The sequence below is a fragment of the Grampus griseus genome (assembly GCF_964374135.1).
Source record: "Grampus griseus genome assembly, chromosome: 5".
Taxonomy (NCBI): domain Eukaryota; kingdom Metazoa; phylum Chordata; class Mammalia; order Artiodactyla; family Delphinidae; genus Grampus; species Grampus griseus.
The window spans coordinates 21492352-21511534 of record NC_138998.1 but is presented as its reverse complement, the minus strand read 5'-3'; the positions used below and the strand labels follow the sequence as shown (position 1 = coordinate 21511534).

Below are 19183 nucleotides of genomic sequence, written 5' to 3'. Positions count from 1 at the left end.
TAAGGATGACGTTTTGATGTCCTTGTATGATCACTTTCCCACATATAAACACCTCCTTAATTAAACTTGCTCACAAAGGCACTCGCTAGTTTTTTGCTGTTTCCACAGTATTGTGCATCTGTTTGAGATTCACATTCTGGAGTAGATATATCGTTATCTAGATACATTTACATATGATGTATTTCGCTCTACATGTTTAGAAAAACTAACAAATACAAAGTAAAACTTATCTCAGAGTTCCATAGCTAAGCGGCTCTTAAACTACCTAGGGCTTAGGATAAGTTAAAAGGTTAGCCATGTGTCACTGAGGGTCTGACAGCTGGAGATGGAAGGTGTACTCACTCCCAATTCAATTGCTCAGAGAAGTCAAGAGTGGGCAGCCATCTCTACTGTAAATCTAAGAGGAAGGAATGCTAAAATACTGAGGACAAAGGGACCAATATGAGAAACCCTGGGTTCTGTCTTGAATATTGAAGTAAAATCCAAAGGTGGTAGATAAATTAGGAGAAAAATAGAATGGTCAGGAGATCCCCAAAACTATGAACTTTTTAAAAACATATGGAGATGAAGAGAAAAAGTGAGCTGAAACTAGGTAGTACACACTGGGATTTGAGGTTTCAAAAATGTGATATTTATCTGGGTTGACAAAGTTCCAAGGTACCATATGGAAATGGGTTGCTGAAGTAAAAGGCAGGTGAGTACGGCTGTAATTGTGGCATCTCAGAGAAAGGGAATTACTTGCTGAAAGTTTCGTTGACAAAAGTAACTGATCAAAGTCTAGATTCCAGACATGATGATATCTCAAGCAGCACTTATTTGAACTGACCTGAATACAATCAGTTATTATATATAAATTACCCCAAAATCTGTTTTCCCAGTGTGGCTTGCAATTTCCACCCAACTTGTTTCTTTGACATGTCCCCCATCCTACAGCCATGTCTTCTGGCCATGTGTTTATATTATTCACAATCTAAGGAAAACATTTTGGAGTTATAATAAGGTCCAAAGTCAAATTTTATTTTATTTTTTGAAGGAAAGAGGGAAATGTGATAGTTTGTTCCTTTAATCTATGGTGGCATAGCTAATGCAGTACTTAAAGTACACCTAGACACTCAATGTTGAATTTTTTTTTGACTAGGGATTTCAAGATAAATAATTTACTCCAATATATTTAAAATATAGATAAAATTAAGTAATGCCTATTTTTTAAAGCTACATGAGTATAACTTGCACTTTTTCCTAAGTAAGGGAATTTACTAAACCCATTATTCTAGAGCCAGAAAATTCTTAATGAAATTAGTCAGAAGACATGGATCCCTGTTATTTTTCCTTTAATAACTAAATGTCTCTAAGAAAAGTCACTTAAATCGGGGAGACATGGGTTTTCTCACTTAAAATGCAGAAATAATAACATTTACACCGCCTAGTGTTGTTAGGAGTATCATATGATATAATAGATGAAAAAATGCTTTGTCAACTATAAAATGCACTGTGGATTTTTTTTTTTTTTTTTTTTTTGCGACACGCGGGCCTCTCACTGCTGCGGCCTCTCCCGTCACGGAGCACAGGCTCCGGACGCGCAGGCCCCGCGGCCATGGCCCACGGGCCCAACCGCCCCGCGGCATGCGGGATCCTCCCGGACCGGGGCACGAACCCGCGTCCCCCGCATCGGCAGGCAGACTCGCAACCACTGCGCCACCAGGGAGCCCTGGATTTTAAACTGATATAATTTTCCCTTCGGAAAAGAAGATAATGGTTATTTCAAACCTCATGTCTACAGTTACATATTTTTAAAAAAGTTGTTTCATCAATATTTATAATTTACTATGACTTGCATTACTCTTTTCTTCCAGCACCTTACCCACCTCCCGAATTCAGGTAGCGTTTCCCAATGTGCACAATGGGATACTTGTCTGCTAGTCTTTTATCCGGCCACAGAATTCCATCTGCTGCAAAGACCACTTTGTGGTTTGACTTTTGGAACTTTTTTAGAACTTCTTCTGGACCACCAGCAAATATAACATTAAAGCTGTTTGATGAGGGAAAAAAGAAGTTTTAAAATATAGTTGCCAGAATTTAGACATATAAACCAAGAAACAGTCTCTAACAAAAGTCAGAATTTAGAATCCAACACAGGATTAATACCAACTATTTACAGAGTAAACCAAACAAGCTTCCCTCAGCTTAAACTATATGGATTGTATTAAATTACTAGTGTTTACATTACATTGGCAAATGAAATCCAAATAAAAGACAGCTTTTTATTTAGCATTAATCTTTTTCAATAATCACTTACTCTCCAAAATCAAAATTCTAAAACAGTGTTGAAATGTTAAAAATCAGTAACTTGCTGTATAACATAATATAAACACAATCATTGACAGAAGCTGCCATTGTAACTGTCTAATGTTTCTATCTAATTTGTACCCATCCATTACAATTTCTGAAGATTTCTTTATCTTTGACAAAATGTGTTTACCTACTAAATGTCATCAATATAAATTTATATTTGAATCACGATTTAGCCTGAAATCTGAAAATAAAAGTATATGGACAAGTGCATTTTTTAAAGCTCAATACACTTGAAAAAATATGTAAAAAATGAAATTTATAGTTTCACTGATTTTTCTGGGGACTTTATTCCTCATAGTTCATCCACAGAATCACAATGACTTATAATATGAAATTATTATAATTCTTAGAATAATTCTTATAATTCTTGCTACAACTACAATTTCTTTTGCAACTTTTTTTAACATCAGAGTACCTCAAAATCAAAGGTTTCCAAAGATAATAATTTAATGACTTGACATCCCAGGTGGCAAACAAGAAGAGTAAACTAATGCTCTTTTTTTTTTTAAATTTTATTTATTTTTTTAATTTTTACTATTTATTTGGTTGCGCCAGGTCTTAGTTGCGGCAGGCAGGCTCCATAGTTGCAGCTCGCCAGCTCCTTAGTTGCAGCATGCAGGCTCCTTAGTTGCGGCATGCATGTGGGATCTAGTTCCCTGAACAGGGATCGAACCCGGGCCCCCTGCATTGGGAGTGTGGTGTCTTATCCACTGCACCACCAGGGAAGTCCCACTAATGCTCTTTAATTCAGCACCAGGTCTTCCTAATAGCCAATAGTCCAAATGCACTGCTGTGATATCTGAATTGGGGAGTAAGGAGGCTGTTCCACATGCCTTTGCCAGACTTGCTCTCAAGGAGTTTGTTAATATGCTAGGACAGTCGTAATGCATCAGGCAACATTTAATAACTTTCTATATATGAATTATTTTATCAAAATAAAAGACTATTTCTCATCTCTATAAAAGTAAAAATCCAACGAAACTTTAAAAAATTAGCTTAGCGAGAATAGCGTAAGTTTACACTTATGGCAGAGATGCTAACTGACCCCCATATGCCCCCAAAGACATTCCTATGCCTTTATTTTAATAATGGAATCCCTCATGATAACCAGGCACATGGCTAAAGATTACTCTGAAGCCATGTGGCCACATGACCAAGTCTGTCCAACGGAGTGTGAGTGGGACTGGTGTGTTCCTGCAGTCTCCAGGTCTTGTGCTTTAAAAAGGAAGCTGCCTACCCTCTGATTCCTGTCTCTTTTTTCCCTTTAAAGAACCAGACTTCACAAGTATACACGCCCTCACCAGATAGTCCATTTCTCAATCTTTTTTTTCCTAAAAAAAAGAGGATTAAAATGTTGCTAATGTGCAACTAAATTTAGTAATTATGCCTAGCCAATTTTTTAAAAAATAGTAAACGTAAAGTTGGAGTCAGAGAGATAGACTATTTTTTTCATTGTCAATTGTTCTCGAGAATTTAAATTTTATCATTGCTTTTTATTTCAGTTACAAAAAAATAACTTCAAAATTAAAACATATATTGATATATGTATACATAGATACACTTTTTGGCATATAGTTTTTTCTTTCTTCTAGGATCAATGGGCAGGAAAATTTTAATACTATTAATAACATAATCATAAAGTGACTCAGTGCGTACAATTTGAAGTCTGCCAGTTGGGTTTCTAATTCCAGCTCTGTCACTTGCTATCTGAGTAACCACAGACAAGTTAGTAATTTAAACTCTTTATGTTTTAGTTTCTTTAAGTATAAAATGAGGGGGGAAGTAGTACCTATCTCATCAAGTTATTGTTAAAAATAAAAAAGTAAGAACAATACTTGACACATTATAATCTCTCAAAACAGTTAACAAAATTAACATTATTGTTACTATAGGAAAGGGACTGATGAAACAAGAGGTAGGAGAAAAACTCACTTTTAAGTTTACACCAGTCTGTAGTTTTAAACAACTTTATTTTTAGCCAAATACACATACATTTTAAGATAAATTTTAAATCAGAATAAATTTGTTCTGACTAAAACCTCAAGCCAACTCTTCCCTCCCTGTTTATTTACAAAACTGAATTAATCTGACTTCACAAAATGATATTTACATAAATACCACAAGTTTCTTTTTTTCTTATAAGTACAACTGATTTCATCAGTATGATCACTTTAGATTTTTGTCTCCTAGGATAATCCTCTCTCTTCTAACAGGGATATTTTCCTCAAGACTACTAGTCACGGATATAATTTGTTTTTAATATTGAAGATTAGGAAATAAGACCAGTTTTACGCGTAAGTGAGCCATGAGCGGTGAGGCAAGCAAAGCAAACCCTCTGAGGCAGAGACCGCCTGGCAAGTTGCAGAGGAACACCAACACATTGTCTGGAGAGATGGATGAAGAGAGTTCATTATGTCAGAGAATCATATGATTGGAGACTTGGACCAAATTGATTCAGATATTTTGTAGGTAGCATCATGTATTCAAAGCTATAAATGCACAGTCGGCAAAGTGATTGTTTTGTCTTTGTAATCCCAGCGAAGGACATAGTATCTCCACAGTATAGCTCAAACTATTAGCAGACGTCAGTAGCTTGAGAAGGAGTGTTAGCAACTTGTGCTCTTATAATTTAATATTCTATAAGCAGGCATTACCTTTATAAACAGAAAGCAATTCCTGTAAAGCAAAATGTAAAAGGCAAAAATTATCTTCATGTAATTCAAATGAGGATGTGACTTTGAATAAAAATTGAAGGTTGCTGAAATGGTCCCCTTTTCTTCTAGTAGCACTGTTGTTTCTGTGTTTAAGTACTTCAGGAAAGTTCTTTGAACCAATTTAACTTTTCAAAGAGCAAGAAAGGTTTTCTACTTAAAATTATTTTAGCCACAACAACCCAAAAGCTCAAACTTTCTAAAAAATGCACAACAGTCTTAAAAATAATTCTCATAGTAAATCGGTCCATTTAAATATGAAGAATAAAATAAAACTTTCCACAGCTAACTGTGGTAAATATTCCTGGGTCCTGCAAAAACCATAAGGTAGAAACCTCATGTGGTCATATTGAGTCCTCTAGCAGACACGTCAGTGTTCTATCTCTAACAGGTCATTGAAACTTTTACAAGTGTTTGTCCTTCTGTGCTCCCTGTTTCTGTGGCACCAGCAACCATACAGTCACCCAAGCTGAAAATCTTTCACTCAGCCTTCCCTCCTCCCTTTCCAAGGCTTCTCTCATCAAATCTTTTTCCAGATCCCATTGATTCCATCTACTTAATCTATGTAGAATTTAAAGCCTCTCTACTCCCACTAGAAGTCACTGGACTAGATTAATTCAAACACCCTACAAGCCTCCACATCACCCACCTTCCTCCCCACTTCTAACAAGGACTGTCTGACAAACTCTCCTGAAAACTATTCCGTGCCAGTCCCCTGACTGAATCGGTGGTTCTCTGCTATGGTCTAAAGCAGGACTCAGCAAATATTTACTATCTAGCCTTTCACAGAAAATACCTTAGGTTTTGAGGGCAACATGGTCTCTGCTGAATGACTCAACTCTGCCATTGTGGTACAAAACAGCCATAGACAATATGCAAATAATTGAGCACAGCTGTGCTCCAACAGAACTATTTACAAAAAAGAGCCTGGGCCAGTCCATAGTTTACCAAAGCCTGGCCTGTAAAATAAAATCTAAATGAATCAGTCTCACATTAATAACGTTCCGTTAAATAACCTGTTCTGATGTCACACTGAATTATTTGATCTGTCCTCACATCTTTAATCATGATGTTTTGTCTGCTTAACACGTCTTTTCCCAATCATGTCCAAACCACTCACCCTCAAGGTCCATTTCAAAGGTCACCTCCTCTACAAACCTCTACTTGAGCAGCATAAATGTAAAAGACCGTTTCCTTCCTCTTAACCTCCACAGCTCTTTTCCTCTCCTTTTTCACAGAATGTTTTCTCTTCTACTCTTCATGCTGGGATTGCCTGTTTATACTAGACTGCATGGTCTTCCTTCAGATCCACGACTTTATTCACCTGTATATTCCCCCTACTGGGGAGCCAGAGAAGAAAGCAACAGAAGTGTTCCTTAAGCGTATTTATTTGTTCCTCGCCACTGATATAAACTTAAGCCAAAAGTTATAATCACCCAAACTATTAGCAGCTAGTGTTTAAAAGCTTAAAAGCTAATGAAACTGAAGCAAGCAAGCAGCAACACACCTGATAATTCTGTCTTTATTTTTTTTATACATCTTTATTGGAGTATAATTGCTTTTCAATGGTGTGTTAGTTTCTGCTTTATAACAAAGTGAATCAGCTATACATATACTTATATCCCCATATCCCCTCCCTCTTGCATCTCCCTCCCTCCCACCCTCCCTATCCCACCCCTCTAGGTGGTCACAAAGCACCAAGCTGATCTCCCTGTGCTACGTGGCTGCTTCCTACTAGCTATCTATTTTACGTTTGGTAGTGTATGTATGTCCATGCCACTCTCTCGCTTTGTCCCAGCTTACCCTTCCCCTCCCCGTGTCCTCAAGTCCATTCTCTACATCTGCATCTTTATTCCTGTCCTGCCCCTAGGTTCTTCAGAACCTTTTTTTTTTTTTTTTTTTAGATTACATATATATGTGTTAGCATACGGTATTTGTTTTTCTCTTTCTGACTTACTTCCCTCTGTATGACAGACTCTAGGTCCTTCATGTCTTCACCTTAAACACGTATCTATATTTTCATAGCTAATTAATGCCATAAACCAATATTATGCAACCACTCTCCCCCCACACATACCTAAAGGAAAAAACAGTTGGAAATGTCCACCCAACTGAACTTGCAGAATAGATTACAATGAAATCACAAAGGAAATGATTAAATTTATTGCAGAAATTTTGAAGGACGGGGAAGAAATTAGTTCAGATAAAGTGGGTTTTAAAACCTATTACTTGGGGGAGTTTTCCTCCAAATGGTATATAATTTCATTTTCTGAATATAGAATTTTTACTGAGGCTGGATAGAGGTAGGAGCCAAATAAGGACACTGGCTAGGTGGAGGGTCATTTTCTCCAGACAGTTTCCTGAGAGTAGCCTTGTGCTGGAGTAACACTAGCAGACAGGGCAGCCAAGGAGAGAATGTGGCAAAGACCTCAAACTGCCCAAGCTGCTAGCTAACTGTCCTTATCACTTGGTGTTTCTGGATCAGTCTCTTTATTGTAAAATAAATGGTGAAATGAAAATCTCCCTCTAATTTTAAATGATAGTTAAACTTATCTCTGCAACACTAGAACTTTCAAATTGGATAACTATTTGGTGCACAATAAACATTCATTGAATCAATGAAGAAATCAAGAAGCATTTTTTTAATCCCCAGCATTTATTATGACGTAGCTACAGCATGCCAGATACAACATATACAAACCTATGGATAGAAAAATGTATCCAGGGGGCAAAATTTCTGTCCCAGTCACCTCCCTGATCCAGCCACAGCAGCTAGCACCATATTTTACACAATAACAGATGCTTAATATATGTTTACTCAAAAAAAACAAGATTCAAGGAGAGGATAATCTGGTTTGGGGGAAAAATTATATATATATATACACACACACACACACAGACACAAAAAGTAGACAAATTACTACCATTTATCTAGATATATATAAACCACCAATGCTTCTTTTGTATACAATCTGCTTCTTCCTTATTTCAACATACCCACCAATATACTCAGTAAACACTGATAAGAACATTTGAACAATTTGAAAAAATGTCACTCATTTCCTACATAATTCCTAATCATACTTCACACTACCATGGAGGAGCCTTAAGGCACTGCATATGTCTAAGTGTCAGCTAAGGATTTCAACCTTTCCTTCAAAAAAAAGGGAAGAAATTAAAAAGCAGTGTAGAAACTGAAAACTCTGATGTGTTCTGGCTTTCTTTCATACTAATATAATGAAATGTTGTCCATCACTAATGACTAGGTTCTTTGTGTCTGCACACTTAAGCTGTCCTCACTGCCAAAAAGAAGTCCATCAAATAAATCTGCCATAGTTAGTTAAAATTTTAGCCATCATTCTTTTTTTTTTTTTTTTTTTTGCGGTACGCAGGCCTCTCACTGCTGTGGCCTCTCCCGTTGCGGAGCACAGGCTCCGGACGCGCAGGCTCAGCGGCCATGGCTCACGGGCCCAGCCGCTCCGCGGCATGTGGGATCTTCCCGGACCGGGGCACGAACCCACGTCCCCTGCATCGGCAAGCGGACTCTCAACCACTGCGCCACCAGGGAAGCCCAGCCATCATTCTTAAAAAGCTTTGCTTTTAGAAAATTTTCACTCTGCCTTCTGTATAAACTATGTAAGACAATACAAAATGTAGGCATATTGGGAATGTAACCTAAATTATGAGAGGTATAAAATGTTTATTTCATAGAATAAAATAAGATGGGATCTGGTCCCCTGTAGAATTAATATATATAAATTATACTGCTTAATAACAACAAAATCATAAAAATATTTTCACAATTAGCAAAATGATCAAATAAAACATAATCTTTCACAGTTTTCTAAAGTAAATGATTCTAAAGAGATTATGCCAACATTCAAGTTTTTTTTGAAGACACACATTTTTCTTCTAAATTTGATTGGTTCAGTTTTGTTTGCAGAATTAGTATGATACGAGAATTCCTTGAGGGTGGGATCTGTGTCGATCTCTTTTTCTATAGCGTTAAGTTCAATACCTGGGTCAAAGCTTCTGCTCAAGACATGTATTCTGAATGCAAAGTGAAAAATATGCTCACTGATGTCACTTCTAATATTTAATTAGAAGTTAAAAGAAAAAAACATTGGTTGACATGGGAAAGATCAAAAGAAGCAGCAGCAGCATTTTCATTGTTTCTAAGCAAAAATCAATTTTTAACATAATTTCTATCTTTGAGATTTAGAGAATGTGGATGCTTTCCTGCCTTTAAGTCACTTTATTTCTCCAAATGAATGAAGAAAAAAATCTTTAAAAATAGTCTCAAAACATCCACCATATTTCTGCCTCTTTCAAGATGTTTCTCCGTCTTTTAATGCAATATACTGTTACCTAGTATTTATTGATTCCTTGCTATTTACCCTGACAATATGTAAATCAGGTACAGCTCTAAGCTTCACTGTCTGAAGCATAAAAACAATTACAATTCAACATGAAAAGTGAACAAAAGCTAGCAATATACAATCAAAGTGAGATGAGGCATATACACTAACAGCAAAGATTTCTGTAACTAAGACTATCCCTCAATTTTCAACCAGTATTTGCTGGATCAATCTCCCAGAACACAGCCACCCAGAAAACTACTATAATATCAGCTTTACTTTATATTTATTTATTTTTTATTTTATTTTATTTTTTTTTGCGGTATGCGGGCCTCTCACTGTTGTGGCCTCTCCCGTTGTGGAGCACAGGCTCCGGATGCGCAGGCTCAGCGGCCATGGCTCACGAGGCCAGCCGCTCCGCGGCGTGTGGGATCTTCCCGGACCGGGGCACGAACCCATGTCCCCTGCATCGGCAGGTGAACTCTCAACCACTGCGCCACCAGGGAAGCCCTACTTTACATTCATTTTAATTCAATATCAACTTTATTTTTATATTGTGACATTGACTACCATTCTAGTTTTTAAAAAATTCAGTCTACCTTACTGCTATCATTAGTTAGCAAGAGCCTATAAATTACAAAGTCAATTCCCTTATCTTACCTCAAAGTCATAGAGCTAGTCATCTTTAAACAGATACTTTAATGAACTGGGGAGTTGCTATACTTTAATGAACTGGGGAGTTGCTATATAGCAAAATTCTTGGGTAGGTATTTTCAGAGAGGAAATACTCCTTTTGGTGAGGCCAAGAACCACCACCAAATACGTCTTTCAATTATTTCATATATTGGGAATCTTTCAAAACAAAGCACATCTGTATTCTATTTAATGGTGTTACATTCAGTGCCGCCAAAAAAATATAAATTTCTGCTCCGTCCAAATTCAAACTCAAATAATCATACCAACTGTATTTCTAACTACTTTTATTCTAAAGAATTTTCTTTAGCCTAAAAGAAAACGAATAAAACAAATGACCAAAGTTTTTATTATTTATCTGATACTCAAAAGTATTCTACAACATACTTACTTCAAGGTCTGGACTCTGCTGGTTTATGTTTTACTGTACCCAGCACAGAACAAGTTTGTGGGAATATTCAGTATGTATCGAATTTACTCACAATAACTTAAACACCTTTTGTTATATATTGGCCTACGTATTATCCTTAAAAAAAAAAAAAAAAAAAAAACTGCCCACTATGTAATAATAATTAGGTCTGACCATATGTCTTCAATGTGACTAGACTAAAAGAAATACATGTTTTACTAGGTAATTCTAAAAGTAATGCAAAGTACCTCATTATAAATTCAAAATGTTCAGCTACCTTGACCCAGGTGAATTATAAAATCATTATAATTTTAATCCATAGGGAATCTTCAGCTATCATGTTACAATATTTGTCCCCAAAATCTTTATGAGCCTATTTCAAAAGAACACATCACGCTTTGTCCATGAAAGTCATTAAATCCATTATATTTACTGGTGGTTGTTCTAATTAAAGGGAGATTGTCAACTTTACAAACTTTTTTAATTGCAATAAAACACATATGCACACGCACATGCGCACACGCACATTGCAGTGTGAAATAACTTGAAAAAAATTCTGTGGTACTTTCTCATATGGAGAGCTTCAGTTTTCATTTTGTTTTAAGTAGAACCCAAACCCTTGCAAAATATTTTTATCTGAAATAAACACGATAAATCTTAACTTACAGAGTATATTTATAAACACCCAGTCTCTAATTTTAAAAGTTCATCCAAAAGTCAGTTTACAATATATATTCCCATGGAAACGATGTTATAAGATTGCTTCCAAGTTAATTCACAAAAGCCTATCTAAATGAGCACAAGGAATCACTGTGGGTTATTGGAAATGTTCTAAAATTGAATAGTGAAGATAACTGCATGACTCTGTAAATTTAATAAAAATTGTTGAATTTTTCACTTAAAATAAGTGTGTCACAGTATATAAATTCTACCTCAACAAAGCTGTTTTTTTAAAAAAATACTATTTAAACTATTAAGTACATAAATCTTGGTATTTTTTCATATAGTAGCAACCTATGCTTCCATAAAACTAATTAGTACAGTTAAACTGTCCTTTAAAAAAATCATATAAGAAGCAGGAATTTGTTTGATTTATTAAAATTACAATAAATTCTGAACTGTAGCCTTAACCAGAGGTAAGCTTAATTAGGAGATTAGCAATATTGTTGCAAAATGGTTTTCCTATTTCAAATAATTTACAGTCTAATTCATTTCTCCTAGACCTTGGATTACCCACAATTTCTACTGTATTGATTACTTGTACACAGTACTTTTTTAAAAGGGTGTTGTTTAAAAAAAAAAAAAAGAGAAAAGAGCTCTAAAGTGGCACCAGTTGTCCATCCTTCTTTATCTTGGTTACTTATTCATTATCCCTAGGTTTCTCCATGAGGACAGATATGGCAGGTGGGGATGACAGAGAAAATGTTAACGCTTCTTCCTAGACAAGGGCTTGGCTGAGTTGGGCCTGCATGTTTTCGGTTAGCTGGCTGTTCTCACCGAGGGAGTTGTCAAGAAACTTAATCTTTGGTTCACTGATAAATCCCAAATACTAACAGTGCCCTGGCACACACTGGACCTTCCATTAAAATTTTATTGTTGTCTTTTCTGTCACATTGGATCTTAAAGTATCATCTAAATAAACAAATGCAACCTCAGGCAGTCTTCAGATATCTCACAGTGTCCCTTTTCTTATTAGAAACAAACTGGCCCCTTATTAAACCAGTTTCTTCCAAGCCTAAATCTTAGATGGGGGATAGCAGGGAGGGGCAGTCTGATAGGAGAGTAAAGGGAGAGAAAAACGAGTTCTTCCTAAAATGCAGAAAGACGTTTGGGAATCCAAAACTATTACTGGCTCATATGTGGTAACTTCTACAAGGAGAATTTGCCTCAAAGTCAGAGTCAAAACATAGGTGTGGCAAGTTCAAGCTGACCAAAATAGTTGTTTAAAATCCATGGTAATTTTAACCCAAACATACTCAATATTTAATCTAAACCGTTTATTATCAACTTCCTCCTCTTTTTTCTAAGGGTAAAAAATATATATAATAATAGATTCTGTAGAAAAATTCTCAGTACACAAGCTAACACCATCTATACCACATCTCATGTTGCAAGAATAAATAACTATAAGCAGAACTTTATTTTTTCCCAGGAGACAGTAGAGAAATTCTGAAGATGCAAGTACATGGACCCTTTCAAAACCTGTAAGTGTTGGTGGCACCAGGACTTCAGTATGTCCATTTCATTTCAAAATTTCTGCCTTTATTTAACATTTGCATAAAAGCATTGTTCTTACTTTCACCTGTAATAATCTGTGGTTTTGGATTTTCAAATTGAGGGAGAGATATAAAATAACTTTCCTAAGTTAAAGAGGAAAATGCAAAGGGATTTAAAATGATGACCAATGACCAAAAAATAAAAATAAAAAGGAATGAAGGGGGACTTCCCTGGTGGTCCAGTGGTTAAGACTCCACGCTTCCAAGGCAGGGGATGTGGGTTCAATCCCTGGTCAGGGAAATAAGACCCCACACTCCGCATGGCCAAAAAAAAATGTTTTAAAAAAAAAAGAATGTAGAGAAAATGGAAGAAAGAAGGCGGCAACCAATAATGGTTCATGACAACTTGACATTATTAAAACCATGTGAGAAGATGGAGACACAGCGAACACTCCAAATTTAGTAGACAAAAAGATATTTACAGATGAGAAAGGTTTTTCTTTATTATTAAACATAGGCTTTTTTATTTCTCACTTATAACTTACATGATGTATTTTCTCCCAGACAACCAGAATCCACTGAGTTGCTCTCTCAATAGAAAAATTCAATATGATCTTTATTCCGTCTCAAGTGAGGATTAAAACATGAATTTCACAAAAATTTTAGCTCATGCCCTGTTTTCCCATTGGTGTTTATGGTAACTCATCAAATTTGATCATATTACATAACTACGTCAGACCATGGTTTTATAATTGTGAGTAACATCTACTTTTTAAAACAATGATCCCATGTGAATAAAATAATTTAATATATAATCTACAAATAAGAATTTCAACTCTTTTAAAATAATTTAATACAGACTTAGAAAGCCACAGGTTCTTTCTCTTACCATTCAGTAAACATGACAACCAGATCCTCTTGACTGGCATAATGTTCCATGACTTCTTTCATCAATCTCACTTTCTGGCCCCCTCCAATAGTATTAATTCCATCACCACCTCTCCACTCCTTTCCTTGACCAAGGACCTATAAATGAAATCAACATTTCATCCCTGGGCAAGACTCAGATTATGATAGTATTATAAAAACTGGAAGTCACCAGCAACTTGTACAGTATAACACAGTATCACTCTTTTAATGTTACACTAAATCATGATGCTAAACAGAAAAAAGTTTGATGCCTAGGTTAGGTCATAATTCTTCAATATTATTTACCCTGTGGAATGCCATTCCTAATTTTACCATTTCAAAAGTGGAGTCTAATCCAAGGAAGCTGGGGGTTGGTGGGGGAAACCCTAGAAAGTATTTCTCACATCCTATTTCTCTTTATTCGGACTGAAATGAAAAAGAAAATGAAGAAACTTTCCGTAACACTTTTCAATCCGGCTGGAAATCTGTCTGATGAACGTTGGGAGTGATTCCTGGCTGGGGCCCTTAAGCGATTTTCCTGCTGAAACCAGATGGGTTGTCCAGGGAAACGCAGAGGGCATCAAGTCAAACGTCACCTTCTTTACCTTAAAAATCTTAAGTTTAGGTTATCCTCAAAAGTTTAATAATTTATCAATACAAGAAATCGCCTAAGCACAATTACTCAGAGCTAAGCCTGCAGCCATTCTCAGCTCTGCTTAGCCTCAGCAGCTGCCTCCTGAATCATATGCCTGCTGACTCACATGCCTGCTGACTCACCTGGCTGGGAGGGAGCAGGAAGCAGGTCTACGCCCCCTGCCACCACACACACACACCTTGTATCTTAGTTTCACCAAAACAAAGGCTGAAGTTCCCAAAGTAAGGATCTACTAAAAGATTTGTGAAACTCAGGGGGAATGAAATTAAGAATAAATACAAAAGAAAAAGATCAAATTAATTTAGAAAATATTATTAGTTCCAAATTTACTTAACATCGAGCCAAATACAAGAGTCCGTGGCGTTCCCAGCCTCAAATCTCTAGTGAGCACTTCATCACTACTTATGCCGAAGGGATAAATGTTAACTCAAACTGTGGCGGGCATCTGGATTCATACAGGGGCTACTCTAATAGAGTTATTTGTTTTTGCCCTAAGTGACCTCCTCTGGCCCTAAGATTTGTTACACTTCTGTTCTACAACCCTTCTGGACTTCTCCAATATTGCAGTCATACCGGGCCTAAGTGCATCTGAGCGCCTACTCTGTGCAGCACTGTGTTGATTAAGCTCTAGTCTCTGTTTTCTTTCCACAGCATCCGTGTGTCAAACTTTGGTATGCATCCGAATCACGTGGAGGGTTCGTTAAAACACAGACTGCTGGTCCCTTCTCCCAGAGTATGCGATTCAGTAAGTGAGGTTGCGCCTAAGAATCCTCATTCCTGTTTCCCAGATGATGCTGATGCTGGTGGTCTGGGTCCACATTTTGAGAACCACTGCATTTCACAACGGAAAGACAGCAGGAGGATCCAAAACTCCAGAGTCAGTCAAACGGGGCTGGGGTCCAACATTTGACGCCTTACAGGTGCGTACCCTGGAGCAAGTTTTCCTCACTAATAAGTAAAGTAATTCCTACCTTACATGGTTTATACAAAGAATCAACAGCATACCATATATGAAGGTCCTAACACAGTGCCTCACATGTAAAAAATATTCCACACTCTCCCCTTGAGATGCCCCTCATTGGATTTCAGCATTATTTTACCCTGATTTTTCTTTCATATTGCCCCCTATCAATGCATATTACAATATTTCCCTTCTAACAAACTTCTCTAACATATTTCTCATTTATCCTACATTAAACGTCTACATCTCTTTTCTAGCAAAGTTAGCCTCTTTAATAGTTATTCTGTATTAACATCTGTACCTAGTCTTCCAGTGGCTAGGTAGCAAATATTATCTTTTTTGTGCATTACGTTCTGAAATAGCTCAGTGTTCTGAAATAGCTCAGTTTTTCCCTAGGCAAAAAAGCAATTTTTCTCTCCCTTTTTTTTTTTTTTGCGGTACACGGGCCTCTCACTGTTGTGGCCTCTCCCGTTGCGGAGCACAGGCTCCGGACGCGCAGGCTCAGCGGCCATGGCTCACGGGCCCAGCTGCTCCGTGGCATGTGGGATCTTCCCGGACCGGGGCACGCACCCATGTCCCGTGCATCGGCAGGCGGACTCTCAACCACTGCGCCACCAGGGAAGCTCTGCTGTTTTGTTTTGTAAATGAACTAAGTTTATTTGTTTTCCTACCTGGGATATTTCCCTATTCTCCTCTGCATGTGGGAAAGACCTGGATGACATAGCCTAATTTCTGTTAGAAAATAAATAAGTTTTTTTGTTTTTTGTTTTTTTTTAAAGGCAGGCCTTTCACAGCTCAGTTTACTAGTCCTACCAAATATGCCAGGTTTCCTCTGATCATTTATCAGTGAGCTATTTCCCTGGAGATAAGTCTTCTAAAACCCTTTTATACTTTTATAATGTTATTAAATTCCTCTGAAACAAACAAATAAAAAAACAGGAAAAGCACCTCTCAATACTGGAACAGAAAAGGTATCTCCTTCACAGTAATGTTGCCAATTCTCAGGGTGGACAAACCCATTACAATTCTTCAAAGTAAGTGAAAAAAATTACCGTCAAATCTTAGTTATGTTGTACCTGTACATGACCCCCCAAAAGAAATATAAGTATAAATATATTTTTCTGTTGTTTTATAGAACATGTTTACACAAAGCATTAGCAAATATTAAGAAATTATTGTCTGAGTGGCAGAGTATTAATAAGGCCAAAACGTATCTTTAAAACAATCAAGCACAGGTAAACTGACACCATTATGTAACCCAATTTCATCATCCTTCTGGGGATTGCAGATCATGTTGTGGTTGTTATTGTTGTTGTTATGAAAAATGTACTTCAGGCACATATTCTAAGATCTCCATGAATTAAAAGATATATCATACCTTCACAGTATAATTGAAGTATTTGGCTGACTGCATAAATCGATGGAATCCATCACTTTCTTTTGTTGCTACAGTTATGACTAATAATTTATCTGCAAAGACAGAGGGAATAACATAAGACAGTTTACCAAGAGGCTAACTCCTCACACTTTACAGATCACTGCAGTGATTAGAGACCTCTTTAAACCTATGGGAATGTTCTGGTTTGTTCATCTACATGAGGCTAAACAAAGAGCTGTTGAAAAACTAGGCAATTAAAATTGGTTATATTACTGCCAAACGACAGACTGCCAAATGATGAATTATTTTAATGGTAAAAAAGTGCATTTATTTTTAAGGTAAAGCATGCCCTCAACAGAGGATTTCAACACTAAGAGAAACACTTGCATAAAACGCACAAAGTTTTTATCTGTAAAGACAAACCCTCCTCAATGTTATCTAACCAACAAGGTTCACTGTCACCTATAAACCATCACTGATTTATTACACACATCAGTGAGTCCAGAAGCACATTATATTCCTCAAAGCACATGTACAAAAAGAGATCCAATCGTGAGACTGATCCTAATTTTTTAAAATAAATTATGATGAATTGGGAACAAATATTTAGAAAGAGAATCTTAATTTTTCCTCCTATCAATGAATGTTTGTATATGGGAAGTCTATAAAATCCACATTTACACCACCTTCAGGGCTTTGTTTTTTCTTTAAAGAATAAAAGAAACTAAAATCAGCACTTCCCTGGTAAATACAGCTTTGAGTCACCATTTTATAATGAATTATTATTTTCAATCTAACAAAACACCTCTTCTTAGCAGAAGTAGATAGATTTAAGGAGTCATTTCAAAATACCTATAGAAGCTATTAAGGAAAATGCTTATCAGGAAAAGACATGTTGGAAAAATGCATAAAAGAAACAAGTGCATCAGAAAATGCCAAAGGTTAGCAGCCAGGGCATTTTTTTTTAACCTTAGGATATAAAAGGACCAAAGGACTAAGAAAACAAAATTAACATCTTTTTAACTTTCTAGGCACTGAGTTATATCATTTGACTCTCACTTGATTGTTATCAATAAGAAAAAAGACAGTGTTAAATATCCCTTAAACAGTAGACAATCATTGAAAATGAAATATATAGCATTAATGTATTCTAGGAATCAATTAAAAACAATTTCATATGACCCAAGGTAATCATCAAATTTTGAAAATACTTTAAACAAAATATACATAAGTGTAAGACACATAAAGAAAGAAATTCAAACAAGTCAACCAAAAAAAGGAAAACATTTTCATGAAAATAAATATCAACATTCTTAGATATTTTTCTAGAAATATGTATTTCTCACATAACTTTCACCATTATGAGAAATAGATATTTAAGGAAAACTAAAAGTCATTTTCATTAAAGCTGTCAGGGCTGAAGCAAATATATTTTAAGAGTACTTTTTCAATTAACTATTCTTTAAAAAACAAAATTTCATTTGTGAAGTTTCAAACAGGGCTTAACAATTAAGAAAACTTGACCTATTTATCATTTACAATAAATTTTGAAATAGGCAATACAAGATTTTATTTCATAAGAGTAAAAGGAATACTCTTTAAGTCTCTTTTCTGCATAATAAAATGACAAGATAGCTTTCCTTCTTAACTTTTTCTACACAAAAAAAGTTTATAGATTTTACCTGGGTGGATTTTTATACTTATAATTTCCAGTACAAAATTAACAGCAAGGATTTCATCATCCTTAATAGGAAAAGTAATGGGAATATATGTATACATATAGCTGATTCACTTTGTTATACAGCACAAACTAACACAGCATTGTAAAGCAATTATACTCCAATAAAGATATTAAAAAAAAAAAAAAAGTAATGTTGGCCAGACCCTTGGGCAGACAGAAATGTTATGGAATCTAATGACTCAGAAGGCAAAACTAAAAATATGTAGTCTGACTGTGTCTGGCAAGCCTATGCCAAATAAGGACTCCTGTTGCTTCAGTACTGTTGCTAATTACAAAAAAGCAAAACCAAGGAATAAATAAGTAGTTCTGTCAAAGGCAGGCCTGTTCAATAACATTACGTAGAAACTTCTGTTTCTTCTTACCTGCTATTCACTATCGTGACTATGATGAGAAATAAATCTTACTCAACTGGGGGAAGTAAAAGAAGAAAGTGCTGACATGCACCACTCACAAGTTCTTGCCAACCAGTTCAACAGTCCAACTTGTTCACCATCTACGAAGTATGCGTGTCAAAAAATTTAACCTACATTTGACACATACTTTAGATTCCACTAAAATTTATACCACAAATTTATCAGAAATATAAGGACAGAAGACAACTGATCTACAGAATCAATGGCAAAAGAGAAAAAAGGAAAGGGAAACTATTATAGTATATCGCCAGAATTAAGAGACAATTCAACCAAACATACATCACGGCCTTTATTTGGGTCCTGATCTGAAAAGTCAATTATTAAAGGGTATTTATGAGAAAATGAGGAAAATCTGAACACTAACTTGTATTTGTCAATATTACGGAA

The 19183-nt window shown here is 36.0% G+C and overlaps 1 protein-coding gene across 2 annotated transcripts in view; it reads right to left on the bottom strand.

The window, feature by feature from the left end:
• Positions 1 to 19183, bottom strand: part of PLOD2 (procollagen-lysine,2-oxoglutarate 5-dioxygenase 2) — a gene marked incomplete at its 5' end in the record, with an annotated part of 107053 nt that overhangs the window by 49528 nt on the left and 38342 nt on the right. For both annotated transcript variants that reach the window (XM_082654819.1, XM_082654820.1), the window contains 3 exons: positions 1866 to 2029; positions 13629 to 13765; positions 16643 to 16734. In XM_082654819.1, the coding sequence (XP_082510945.1) occupies positions 1866 to 2029; positions 13629 to 13765; positions 16643 to 16734 (393 nt within the window). The remainder of the gene's footprint in view (positions 1 to 1865; positions 2030 to 13628; positions 13766 to 16642; positions 16735 to 19183) is intronic.